This window comes from Gopherus evgoodei, chromosome 1 (genome assembly GCF_007399415.2).
Source record: "Gopherus evgoodei ecotype Sinaloan lineage chromosome 1, rGopEvg1_v1.p, whole genome shotgun sequence".
Taxonomy (NCBI): domain Eukaryota; kingdom Metazoa; phylum Chordata; order Testudines; family Testudinidae; genus Gopherus; species Gopherus evgoodei.
Genome location: NC_044322.1, coordinates 112,545,726 through 112,560,066, shown reverse-complemented (window position 1 = coordinate 112,560,066; position 14,341 = coordinate 112,545,726). Strand labels below are relative to the sequence as shown.

Here is a 14,341-nt window from a genome sequence, read left to right as displayed (position 1 = left end):
TAAGAAATGGGTTGAGGCTAATTAACCTTGACCTAACCAGGGCTGCCCAAAGGGGGGGGGGCAAGTGGGGCAATTTGCTGCGGGCCCCACAGGGGTCCCGCGAGCCCTGGCCCGGCAGTGGTCCGGGTCTTCGGCGGCATTTTGGTGGTGGGGGGCCCTTCTGTTGCTCCGGGTCTTCAGCAGCATTTCAGCGGCGGGGGACACTTCACTGCTGCCGAAGATGTGGAGCGACTGAAGGGCCCCCTGCCACCGTAATGCTGCCAAAGACCTGGACCGCTGCCGGGTGAGTCCAAGCACTGCAGCTCCCCCGCTTTGCCCCAAGCCCCCTGAATCCTCTGGGCGGCCCTGGACCTAACCTCAACTCTTATCTTAATGTTGCCAAACCTCAAGGGAATGAGAGCTGGGCTATACCACCTAGTCAACAACCTAGCATTTCCTCCATTCTGCAAGGTAAGAGGAATTGGGTGCTCTAAGGTCAAAGAAGTGAAGAAAATAAGTTTGTCAGTTTCAGCTAACAAGGCTATTCATCTGTAAGCATCACTGGACACAAGGAAGAAATGGGGGGGCAGGAGGGGATGAGGGAGGGAATGATCAAATATGAAAGGACAGAACTGGCAAGGAAAGAAAATGGTGATATTACAAAGAATGGAGAGTTCAAAAGAAAAAAATATAAAAATGATTTGTATATAGTATTACTAGTACTGTAAGGAGTTTTTCTGTGGTAAGTGTTTTAAGCATTTCAGCTAAAGGCCCAGAATTCAGGGTCTTTAAAACAGAGATATAAAAGTGATCTTCTGATTGGAACATGACATACAAATCCCTTGGCCGTTTAACACATTATTTTGTACAACATAACAATTCTCATCTGTTTGGTTGTTTTAAAGTTCTAAGAATGCAAAAACAACAAAAGGGGTGTTTTCAGAGGTTAGTCTCACTCTGGTAATTAAAAATTACTGTAATATCTCTTATAAAAAATTAAATTGTCAGACCATTAGTCTGTGTGTGTTAGGTTAAAAACCTAGATAGGTTGATTAATACCACTTCTTTCAGCATCTGAGTGGGAATGCGGGAAAGATTAGAAGGAATGATATTTTGACTGATCTGCTGTCATGGTTGCCATAAAAAAAAATCCACATTTTTGGCACAATGCACTTGATTATGGTGTGAATACTGCAAGTGAATGTATTTATTTAGCTGCCCCTGGGATATTCTTTCTTATATGTGTATCTCATTTGCTTTGGGGTCAGGGTCTTGTTTCACAAAGTCCTTGTGACCTCTGGTGGGCTATTTATTATCTGTAACATATAGCTGGGAAGAAAGCACAGCTTACAGCCATAGCTACAGTCCATGGACTTAATGAGATATTGGCCAATTGGCCAATATTCTACAAACTCTAGTCCATATAAGAAGTGTGATTTAGTCAGTCTCCTCATCCCCGTTTCCACAGTATCTCTGTTTTTATCTAATATAGGCCAATAATTTTTCTGTATTTTACCAAGTCTCCTTTACACCTTGGTTATGTTTTGCCAGGTGTTCATTCACCTGGATATAACAAAAGACATGCAACTAATCTGAAGGCAGCATCCATTGTAGACCTTCTGTCTTCATAGGATTTGCAATGTTATTACTTGAATCAAATATTTATCCCTCATTGAGATCTCATCGAGGAAAGCAAATATGAGGTCACTTCCAGCACTTTCTTGACTGCCATCCAGAGCTAATGCTCATTTTGGAAGTTTAGCGGTCCTTGTTCACCTACCATGTCTCAGCCCATCTTCCTAGTGGGTTGTACTGCTTGCTAATCTCTCACAACTACGAATAAGCAGAGGCCACTTGAAGACAGAAGAGAGGTTACTTTTAAGTAGCTCTTCTCTGAGAGTGTCACCTCTACATAGTCACACTCCCCACCTACCTTCCCTGCTTCTTTGGAGTCTCAGGAAAAGAATTCTGACATTGGGGAAGGAACTGCAGCCTGTTGGGCACATTTCCCCTCTTGTTATCCTCAGAATCCTCTATGAGGCTTGGGGGAGGGAGAAATGAGCAGCTCTAACATTCACTGCTGGCAAGAAGATTCCACAGTTCAACACCAGGAGTCTCTAATCCCACAAGAGTGACAAGGCAGAGGTAGCAAAGAGTCCTGTGGCACCTTATAGACTAACAGACGTTTTGGAGCATGAGCTTTCGTGGGTGAATGCTCACAGGCAGAAGTGATGCTCTGGAAGAACAACACTGGTAAGTAACCTCCTTATTACATTACTGATTTATTATTTTATGTGGGGAAAAAACAGAGATAAAATGGGCTGTCAAACTCCCGAAAGTGAAATTTCTAAAAAGTCAATTGTTTTGGCTTTTTCTTCCACTCCCCCTCCCCCTTTTTTCCCTCATTTCATTCTTCTACTTTCCCCAGACCCTTCTTTCTCTAAGGATCAGCAAGTCTTTTGTCCATCGATGTAAATATATACATGTACAGTGTGTGTGTGTGTTTAAAAGCTGAATCTGGAGGGAAGTGCTGGAATTTTCCTACTGTTTGACATATGGCAGCTATTCTGAGAACACAAACCTTTCTGAGAGGAAAAGATGGGAGACAGTTGAGAGGACAAAGGGAAATAAGTAAGATTTAAAATATTCTCGCAATTTCACTGACCCATTTACTGTAGGGTTTTTTACATTATCTTGTTCCTTTCTTCATGTAAACCACAGACTTTTTTGATGTCCTAGAATCATAGAAATGTAGGGGCTGGAAGAGACCTTGAGAAGTCATTAAGTCCAGCCCCCTGTGCTGAGGCAGAACCAAGTAAACCTAGACCATCGCTGACTGTTGTTTGTCCAACTTATTCTTAAAAACCTCCAGTGATGCTGATTCCACAACCTCCCTTGGCAGCCTATTCAAGAGCTTATCTGCCCTCATAGTTAGAAAGTTTTTCCTAATATCTAACAGAAATCTCCCTTGCTTCAGATTAAGCCCATTACTTATTGTCCTACCTTCAGTGGACATGGAGAACAATTGATCACAGTTCTCTTTATAGCAGCCCTTAAATATTTGAAGACTGTTATCAGGTCTTCCTTCTCTCTCCTTTTCTCAAGACTAAACACGCCCAGTTTTTTTTTTAAACCTTTCCTCTGAGCTCAGGTTTTCTAAACAATTTATCATTTTTGTTGTTCCCTTCTGGACTCTCTCCAATTTGTCCATATCTTTCCTAAAGTGCGGTGCTCACAATTGAACACAATACTCCAGCTGAGGCCTTCCCAGTACTGAGTAGAGAGGGACAGTTACGTCCCATGTCTCATATACAGCTCTCCTGTTAATACACCCCAGATTGATATTATCCTTTTTTCCAACTGCATCACATTGTTGACTCATATTCAATTTGTGATCCCCTATAATCCCCTGCTCCTTTTCAGCAGTACTACCACCTACCTGGTTATTCCCCATTTTGTAGTTGTGCATTTAATTTTTTCTTTCCTAAGTAAAGTATTTTGCACTTGTCTTTATTGAATTTCACCCTGTTGAACTCAGACCAGTTCTCCAGTTTGTTATCTGAAGGGAGTGAGAAATGGAGGCACCATTTCTGTTGCCGGCACACAACATGAAACATCAGAAAACAGGAGCCAATCATAGCAGAAGTATCATAGTAGTAAATCAGAATGAAGAAAGTGCATACTCATAGTACAGTATTGTAGTTTTGCAACTTGGACCCACAACCAATCAGAGCAGGAAATTGTATGATTGGAAAAATTATACAGTTATGCATCAATAATTGTATAGTATCCTTGCATGCTGGATGAAACCATTTGATTTCACTGTAATTTATGATAAAGATGTTTTCTTTCCGATCATTCGCTGTTATCGGATGTTATACTGCTTGCCCCTGTGACTGAGCTGTTCAAGAGATCCCACAGGAAAGGGATTTTACATTTTAATTGCAAATTATTATTTATTATAAGCACCAATATCACAACAGTATCTACAGTTCTGTACCTAATAAAACAAATACCCTGGTCTTAATGACAAGAGGGATCCACTGCAAGCAACCTGGATTTAATTTTTTTTTTTCAGAAATTGTTAAATACTTTTCAATGTGTAGTCAAATTATTGGTTTTACTGGAATTGATTGAAGTGATGATATGCACTCTGATTTAGATTGCTATTTTCTCCTACAGCTCATTTGATTGCTTAGTAGATTAATGTGCTTGCCTAAACTACTCCCAAAGATAATGTGTATTCTACCCATTTATTGGCGCCTTCAGAAAATTCAGAACGAGTGTGGTCAGTAAGTCGCGTAATGTACTTTTCTCAAAGAATTAGACACGCTTATATTGTACCTGCCAAATACCCTATAAAAAACAGAAGTTGCTTTTTTGAAGTAGGCAATAGCCATAAGCCCCTCTCATGGCTCCTTGCCAGACGTTCCATATCTTACATGTTTGGCATGATTCAGGCTCCAATTTACAAAATTCTTAAGCGTGTGCTCACACCCATCACAATTCAGGATGTCATGTCTACTAGATCAACCTGATCCCTTCTCCATGGTTTATGTAGAGATGGGACAAACACAATTAGAAGATGGGAGTGCAGCTGCAGTGACCGGTGGTGGTAAGAGGAAATGGCCGGGCCTAGTAGTCACAGGTGTGACCCCACCTCTTGAAACAAAGACCAAAAAGTATTATAAACCTGCAACTTGTTTTGTTTGCTGTGTATCAGTGATCATCTGTTAGTTAATTGCTACATAGCCATCTGTACAATTCAGCAGATATATGACAATCCCAGGCCTTATATCATACAGATCAAATATCGCTATACTTGTGAATTTGATGGACTTTTAAAAAATAGAAGGATGTACGAGCAAGCCTCATCCTTATCTGCTTGTAGGGAAAAAAAACTCTACCCATCCCCTTGGCTGCTGGCTGGGCTGGGGCTCTCCTCTGTTCCTCCCCACATCTCCTCTTTCCTGGATTAGAATTCCAGTGTTGCTTATCTCCCAGTACAGCAACTTCAGAGAAACCTGGAAACTAGCTAGTCTTTAAGACATTGAACGCCAAGAGAGCAGCCAAAGAAGGGTAATTGATCACATATGAGTATTTTTGGAGATGGGGGAGAGGGGAAACATCACATGACAGAATAATAGGACCTAAAATAAAAAGTTCTAATTTCTTTGAACTGTTTGGTTAATTTGCAGCGTGATCTTGCTGGAAGCAGATCTAGCTTTCCTGAGGGACGATTCTGATTTTTGACTGGCATATGCATCAGCACAACACTGAGCTGCATATGAAGCTTCCAGCTGAATCCAAGTCAAAACCGAATGACATACATAGAAACTAAGGAACACTTACATTCCTTGGTGTTAGGAGGTGCTAACAAGCATGAGTAGCAAACCATGCCATAGATGTTCCTGGGTCTGTTTTCCAACATGTAGTAACTGCAATAAAGGGCAAGACAAGGCAAAACAATGTAAGTGCATCCATCAGAGTTGAGTACGGTTGAGCAGAAAGTAATTACCCTAAGATAAAATCACTTTTTAAAACTTTTATAACCATTTTAATAGCAACATTATCATTTCTTACTGCCTGATTTGAGACAGCCTTTCTCATCTTCCCTTCCCTCATAAAGGCAGCTAACCCATCATTAACCATACATGACACGAAGCAGCAACATTGCCTAAAACAACATTATTCTGCCTGCTGAGTTCTTGCTGCAATTTACAGCATGCCCTGAAATGAGACTTTCTGAACAAGGACAGTATTTCTTTTCAAGTAGTAATTTTCCAGACAAGACCACGAGCTGGATTTATTTAGTCTTCTGTATACACAACACAAAAATAATCTCCTTAACTAAGGAGGAAAAAGCCAAATTTGAGCAGGCCACCAATCATGACTAGATCCATCACGATTGAAAGCCAGATTACAATTTATAGTATTTCAAACGGCTCCTTGCTGGGGATGGTTTATGTTTAGATTTAACGTAAGAGTTATGGTCTGCATTAGATCCCTCTTGGCAAAGAAAAGATTTTCATGTTTTAAACTTCCATTTTCCTCAAAGTTTGTCTCGGAACATGGTAGCAGGGCAGTATGTATGTAAGAATCTCATTCATAGATGAGCTGATGAGTAAACAGTCTTAAAATTTTTGTCAATAAATGACATTCCTATGCTTTACATAACTATTTTTAATACATGGGTCTAATAACTACTACTGAACATATATGTTATGTTTCATTATGCATTTGTTCTATATTTTTCACTGTGGTATCTCAGTACCCAATATACACTTGATCCTGCATAAACTCTGAATTCTGCTTTATTCTGTCCATGTATGCACATGTGACTTTTTTCTGAAAACATTCACATTCAGAAATTATTGCGGAAACTATTAATCAAAATCCTAAAATAGCCTGTTGTATTTTTGTTTTTGTTCTTTACTACATCTCTGCTATTATTTTGTACTTACGTACTTGGACTCGCCTGTTGTTATATCTTATCTGCTTTAACCTCTCAATAACGCTCATTCTTTTTTCTTAGCTGATAAACTTATAATTTACTATAGAATTGTCTTTGGTGTAAAATCTGGAGTATGAATTGATCTGGGGGTAAGGGACTGGTCCTTCGGGACTGGGAGAAAACTGATATGGTATGATTTTTGGTTATTGCAACCATTATCACTAAGTCCAGTTTGTGTGGGTGGCAAGATAGGCTGGAGAGTCTAAGGGGACTGTCTGTGACTCCATGGTAAGACTGGTATAGTGATCCAGCAGTTGACATTTGTTGTTGGCTTGTGGAATCTAATTATAGAATATATACCACCAGTTTGGGGTATCTGCCCTGTTTTTTGACAGCGTGGCACTCACAGTGAGCTACTCCAATGTGCCATATACAGTAAAAGCTTTGTTATCTGGCATGTTGAGGGGATGGTGGCAGTGGGGGGGCGGTGCTGGTTAATCAAAAATTCCAGTTACTAAGAGGTAACAATGGAGGGATGGAGTTGAGGCATGGGAGTGCTTTTGGGGTGCTGGATCCAAGTGGCACTCACCCTGGGCGGCTCCCCGCAAGCAGCGACATGTCCCTGCTGCTCCTAGGCAGAGGTGCGGCAAGGCGGCTCTGTGTGCAGCCTCTACCTGCAGGCACCGCCCCCGCAGCTCCCATTAGCCAAAGTTCCCAGCCAATGGGAACTGCAGAACCAGCGCTTGGGGCAGGGCAGGGCAGGGGCAGTGCCAACCAGACTTTTAATGGATATCAGAAATGACAGTTTCTAGAGCTTTCCCGTTGTTAAAGTGCCAGATACTACAGATTTTACTATACATAGAAATAATTACTGGTCTCTCTAAGTATTTTGTGGCCTGCCATCTAATATATAAAATAAGTGATTATAACTACTGTTATACTGAGAGGTACTGGTGACTGCACAGATCACAAACCTCTTTAAGATCGGGTGTGAGCACACTGTTCAATTAACGTAACTATCAAGAAAAGTTAATCACAAGCCCCCTACCAAAGGCAAAAGGAGTTTTGATCCTGCCCAGGAGTTTTGGACCCAGTGGGTGGAAGGGTTTTGCTGAGTACTGTTTGGGTCAGGGCATGTGTGTGTAAGGGAAGACAAAAAATGAGAGAGGCTCATGGCTAGATCAAGAAACCCAAGCAGCAGCCTGCAAGTCTGGTGTGATCTTGGAGAAGCCCAGAGAGAGGTCTAGGTCAGGGGAGCTGGCTGAACAAAGCTTGGGCCTGTAAGCTAAGGCACTGCTCCTGTTGGTGTTGGTCCCTCTTGTGTTTGGAGAAGAGGAATTTGTACATTTATTGTAAATAAACAAGATGGTATCAAAGAAAATACCAGACTACATCATCAATTTTTACTCTCAAAGGGGACATCTTCAGGCCTCAAACTTTGACTAGCTGCATTCAGGTTTAAAAAAAAAAAAGGGGTAACACTCAGTTTATTGTATTATCTTGACATACCGAAGGGTATGTCTAAACTACAATAAAACACCCATGGTTGGCCTGTGTCAGCTGACTTGAGCTCATGGGGCTCGAGCTGTGGGGCTATAAAATGGCAGTATAGCCGTTCAGGATCAGGCTGGAGCGTCGCCTCTGGAAACCGATGGAGTCCCCAACATCTACACTGCAATTTAATAGCCCCACAGCTGGAGCCCCACAAGCCCAAGTCAGCTGACATAGGCCAGCTGTGGGTATTTTATTGCAGTGTAGACATACCTAAGAGCGGGCACAGGCTAGCAGATACTGTTTTTTTAGTAGTTTTGAAAGAGATGCTCATTCCTTTCTTTTTATGCTTCCTGTACCCAGTCTACCTCCCCACCTTTGCCTCAATAGTATTCGTTGGTGGATTGTTAGTGCCGCGTAATGATGCACTGGGAAGCACATAATGAATAAAAGGGAATTATTGCCAAACCACAAGTGAGAATGGCAGGCCAAAGATACTTATTGCTCCATAAAGATAAATATGGAATAATCTAGATCCAGTGTCTTTTAGCCACAATGGTTTAGAAAAGATAAACAGTCTTTCATTCAGCTTATCAAATCAAGCTGAAGAAATATTTCTTGGATTTTTGCCATGAAACAGCATGATGAGTTTACTTTTGTTCTCAAAAATAAATAAATAAATAACATTGGGGAAGGTGCTAGAGGGCATGCAAGTGTTCATCTGTGTTTGAAGAAAGCTCTCCAATCACAAACCTTAATCCATATCTGTCAACTTTAAACAGCAGAATTATTTTTTTGTTACACCTTACTATTCACCAAGTATTTGGACAATGTTGGAAAGTATTTACTAATCAAATTATAGCACTAATTGTGGAAAAGGTGGGTCAAGAGCAAGAGAACTATCATGGATTTGATGGTCTAACTCTTCCACTGTAATACTAATACTTTCCACTTCTCTAACACCTTCCAACCTAGGATTTCAAAGTATTTCACAAGTCTTGATGATTTAAGTCTCACAACATCCCTGTGCATAGATAAGTAGTAGTATTTCCATTTTACACATGGGGAAACTTGGGCACAGACAGCTTGTGAATGACCCAAGGTCACACACCAAAGGCCTGAGTCCTCACTAATATTTATTGTACGGAATACAGTAATGCCTCACTTAACGTCGACCCGGTTAATATTGTTTTGTTGTTACGTTGCTGATCAATTAGAGAACATTTAAAGTAGCACAATTCTCCCTTATAATGTTTGGCAGCTGCCTGCTTTGTCCACTGCTTGCAGAAAGAGCAGCCCATTGGAGCTAGTTGGAACCGGGGTGGGCCTGCAGTTCCCCATCAGCATCCCTAAGTTCCCTGTGTGGCAGCCGCCCAGCAGGCTATCAATTGCTTGGCAGTTCAGCTGTCCCTCTCTCCACTGCCCTGTGCTGCTCCTGCCCTCGGCCTTAGAGCTGCTCCCGGGCAGGGGTGGCATGTTTGTAGAAATTTTGGTGTTGCCCAGAACCCACCCCTGTCCAAACTCCGCCCCCTCAAACTCCACCCCCCCCACCTGCCCAAGGCTCTGGGAGGGCATTTGGGTGAGGGAGGGGTGCAGAAGAATGGTGTGCAGGGGTGAGGGCTGTGCGGTGTGGCTGCAGATGAGGGGTTTGGAGTGTGGGACGGACTCAAGATGAGAGTAGGGTTGTAGGGGGTGAGGGCTCTGTCTGGGGCTGGCAATGGGGCGTTTGGGGTGTGGGAAGGGCTCAGGGCAAGAGTAGTAGTGTGGGGGCTGAGGGCTCTGGCTGGGACTGTGGATAAGGTGTTTGGTGTGCTGGAGGGGCTCAGAGCTCAGGCAGAGGGTCAGGGTGTGTGCGGGGGGTGAAAGCTTTGACTGGGGGTGTGGGCTTTGGAGTGGGGCAGGGCTGGGGATGAGTTTGGGGTGCAAGCAGGCTGCTCCAGGACAGTGGCCAGAGAGGAGGACTCCCCCCAGCCCTTTCCCTGCCAGCAGCAGCAAGCTCTGGGGGAGGAGCCCCCATTTCCTGCCCCCCCCAGCAGCACACTCAGCCCCACCACTGTCACTGCATGTGCTCCTAGGGCCCCGCTCAGGTCCAGGAATCTCCCTCGCCTCCCCCATGGTGGGTGCCGTGGGCTGCTGCATGCACCTCCTCTTCTGCTGTTGCCCCTAACTGTAGCCTCACTGGGGGTGCGGGATGGGGCTGCCTCCTTGCCCAGCATGGGGCAGGAGCGGTGACTGTGGGCAGAGGGGGGGGCCCCTGTGCAACTGGAAAGTCCTGTTGGAAAAGGGAGGAGTTTGAGGGGGAAGGGCAGGCTCAGAGTCAGTCTGCCTGGCAGTGAGATGGGGGCACTAGGATCCTGCAGCAGCAGTTGCTGCAGGGAAGCAGCATGGAGGAGATAAAGACAGAGATGCTCTGCTCTGGGGCACAGGAAAGTGAGCGGGGGGGGCGGGGCCAGCAAGTCAGGGCCATGGGACACTCGGGGGGGGTGGCGTAGGTGGGGCTGGCGGGGTGCCCCAGCACCAAATTTTGGTGAAGCTGGGCCCCTGGGTCTGAAAATTGCTGGTGCCTGAGCACCACGTGGGTATGGAACTCGCTGCCTATGCTCCTGGGACCCTCCTGCTTGCTGTGCAGGGGTCGGGGGGGAGGAAGAGGGGTACTAATGTCAGGGTGTCCCCCTGCCCTCCACTCCTGTACCTCATCTCCACAGGGCGGGGGATGAGGGAGAACAGACAGGGCTCAGGATGGAGGGAGCTCGCTGGCAGCAGCTGTCCTCTCAACTTGCTGACCTACTTAAAAGGGCAATGTACTTAAAGTGGCGTCAGTGTCCTTGAAGGGGCAATGCCCATCTCTCTCACACATATGGTGTGTGTCTGTCCCTTCTTCTCTCTCTCACAGTGTGTGTTTCTTTCTCTCTCTGCCATGATGTCTCCTCCCTCCATTCGTGCTGCCTTGTAGAGTGTGAGGCTACCCAGGGATGAGCTGCCAAAATCTTAGGAACTGGTTCCCTACCAGGTTTTTGGTGGCACGGCTGCAGTGGGTGAAGGACCCGCCACTGAAGACCCGGTAGGGACCCGCCCGGTGAGTACACCTCCCATCCATGTCCTGCCCCGTCTGCCCCCCTCGGAAACCGCAACCCATAACCCCTCCTCGCTCCTTGTCCCCTGACCATTCCTTCCTGAGACCCCCAACCCTAACCGCCCCCCAGAACCCCATCCCCTGCCCAACTCGCCCTCCTCCCTGTCTCCTGACTGCCCCGACCTCATCCACCAACAACCCGACAGACCCCCAGAACTCCCACACGGTGCCTACCCAACCCCCCTTCCCCATCCTCTGACCACCCCCCAAGAGCCTCTCCCCATCCAACCCCCCCCACTTCCTGTCCCTGCCTTATCCAACCCCCTAACCCCGGCCTTTTACCCTCACCAGGGCTGGGCCGGAGCCACGCCGCGCGGCCGGAATCAGGGCTGGAGACCGGAGTCAGGGCCTGGGATGGGGCCCGGGCTGGAGCTGCAATGCATGGCCGCAGTCGGGGCCTAGCCCAAGCCGGAGTAGAGCGGCCGGAGTCGGGCCTGGGGCCTGGCCCGGAGCCAGAGTCGCGGCCTGGGTCGGGGCCCAGCCAGGAGCAGGAGTTGGGGCCTGGGCCGGGGCCCAGCCTGGAGCTGCACCACGCAGCCAGAGTCGGACCAGGCGGTGCCTGGAGCCCTCCTTGCGCCCCATCCCCGCTCCAGCTCACCTGCAGGAAGCCCTGCTTCCAGCGAATCAGCTGATTGGCGGGAAGCAGGGGAGGGGGTGGAGAAGCTGGGGGGAGCTAGATGAGCTGGAGCCAGGGGCAGGGCAGAGAGCTGCCACAGATTGTTAAATTTAAAAGCCCTTTTAGAATTGGGACAACCGGTTCTAAAAGGGCCTCTAAATTTAACAACCGGTTCCCGCGAACTGGTGGGAACCGGCTCCAGCTCACCACTGAGGCTACCTTAACAACATGTTAAGCCTTGAGGGCTCGGCCGAATGCTAGTTCATCATTTAGCAGTAAGGCATTCCCTGGGAAATATACCACCGTCTGACCCCACTGCCTCAACCAAGCTTCTCAACAGGGCCGCCCAGAGGATTCTGGGGGCCCGGGGCCATCGGCGGCAGGCGGCTCCGGTGGACCTCCCGCAGGCGTGCCTGCGGAGGGTCCCCTGGTCCCGCGGCTCCGGTGGAGCATCCGCAGGCATGCCTGCGGGAGGTCCACCAGAGCCATGGGACTGGCAAGCGGCAGGGTGCCCCCCGTGTGGCAAAATTCTAGAGCCGGCCCTGGTCGGTGGCAGGGGGCCCTTCCATTCTGGGACCCGCCGCCGAAGTGCCCTGAAGACCCGTGGCAGGGGCCCTCCGCTGGCGAATTACAGCCGAAGTGGGACCTGCCGCCGAAGTGCAGCCCGCTCTTCGGCGGTAATTCAGTGGTGGGGACCCCTGCTGTGGGTCTTCGGGGCACTTCGGCGGCGGGTCTCGGAACGGAAGGGCCCCCCACCACTGAATTACCGCTGAAGACCGGGTTGTACTTCAGCGGCAGATCCCACTTTGGCGGTAATTCGCTGGCGGGGGTCCTTCCCCCTGGAGCAGAAGGACCCCCCTGCCAGCAAAGACCGGGAGCAGAAGAAGCTCTGGGGCCCGGCCCCATAAGAGTTTTCCGGGCCCCCTGGAGCAAGTGAAGGACCCCGCTCCCCCTGAAAAACTCTCGTGGGGGCCCCTGCGGAGTCCGGGGCCTGGGGCAAATTGCCCCTCTTGACCCCCCCTCTGGGCGGCCCTGCTTCTCAATCATCATGGCTGTGTACGGTATTAAATTGTTTGTTTTAAACTTAGTCTGTGTGTGTATGTGTGTGTGTGTGTGTGTGTATTTTATATATATATAAAAATAATAGTCTTTTGTCTGGTGAAAAAAATGTCCCTGGAACCTAACCTCCCGCCCCATTAATTCTTATGCAGAAATTGGATTAGCTTAACATCATTTTGCTTAAAGTAGCATTTTTCAGGAACGTAACTACAATGTTAAGCGAGAAGTTACTCTACTGGAAATACAGCAGTAAATCTACATAATTCTCTATTGCATTATTTGAGGTAAGTGGTGTGAGGGCTCACTGTAGCAGCAGGCAGAGCTCTGCTATACAGAATAGAGTTTTGTCTAATTATGGACTGAAGGCCACTGATTCCATGAGGTATTTCTGCTAAAGCACTGATGCCAAGATCTATCCCTGGGTCAAGATCACAGAATTTGGCCCACCATCTTGGTAGCTATATGTATTACATTTCTTAACTGCCATTCTACTCTGCAAACTGAGGCTCTGCCCCTTGAGAATTACTCCCCATGTAAAAAAGCCTTTGCCTGGCAGGGAGCTGCCCACATGCCATCCCACCTCGCTGTCCCCATTCAGAAGATAGGCATGAGGAGACATGGCAAGAGTTTCTGTGCTCCAAATAATCTGGTCTGGCAGAACAGCCCTAAATTATAACAGCTTTCCATAGCTACTTAGGAGCAGCCTGGGGGGCTTCTCTCAGTAATGGGGCCCAAGTCTGTAAAAATAGCACAGTGGGGGTTCCGTGTTTATTTTATCTCAGTAATCTCATATCCAATCGCCTCAGTTTCCAATTAAGAAGATATTTTTCTAACTGCTAGCCCTCCAAAATCACTGTGGGATCTGAAAGTCAAATGAGTCCCTTCTTTCTCATGCATCAGCCATTTAGCAATAGAATCCTCTAATCCAAATTCTGTTTCCACTCCCACCTGTGCAAACAGAGTATCTTCCAATCATGCCCCAAGTGACAGCTGTGCAGCCTTATTGTTTACAGATTGAACCCCCAGTTATACCTGTGCAACTCCATTAGTCTTCTGTGAGGTTGCGCAGGTGTGACTGAGGCCATTATTTAACCTTCATACTTTTCCTTACTGTTGGTGATGTATGAGGAGACAGTGAAGCGGGATTTCTTTGAGTTTGCTAGGCTGGCAGTTAGATAAACCCTTCTTTTTACCTGTAAACTGAGGAAAATTTCATATTGAATCACTGATGCAATAAACTCAGGGTCTAACTGAATGTCACATAGGGTTGAGAGAGAATTTCCCCCCAGGTCAGATTTGGGGGAGACTTTGTTTTTTTTCCCACCTTTCTCTGCCACACGGGGCGCAGGTTGCTTGCTGGCATTATCGTTTGCTGGCATAATCTCATTCAATCCCTGCACACAACTTCTATTGATGTCAGTGGGAGTGTCACATATAGACCAAAAGTGTAAATGTGTATAAAAGAAAAATAGTGAATTTTCTTGTAAAATATTTACTTAAATAAAGCCAACTAATATAAAGTTCTAACAAATTGCATGCATATGTATGCAGACATTAAAAGATAATACAGTAGAGACTCAGTTATGAACACCAGAGTTACGAACTGACC

At 46.5% G+C, this 14,341-nt stretch overlaps 1 protein-coding gene across 1 annotated transcript in view; it reads right to left on the bottom strand.

Moving 5' to 3' along the window:
* The window catches only part of EDAR (ectodysplasin A receptor), a 41,384-nt gene that overhangs the window by 22,711 nt on the left and 4,332 nt on the right, over positions 1-14,341 (bottom strand). Inside the window, exon 4 of the mRNA XM_030551677.1 lies at positions 5,332-5,417. Coding sequence (XP_030407537.1) covers positions 5,332-5,417 — 86 coding nt within the window. The remainder of the gene's footprint in view (positions 1-5,331; positions 5,418-14,341) is intronic.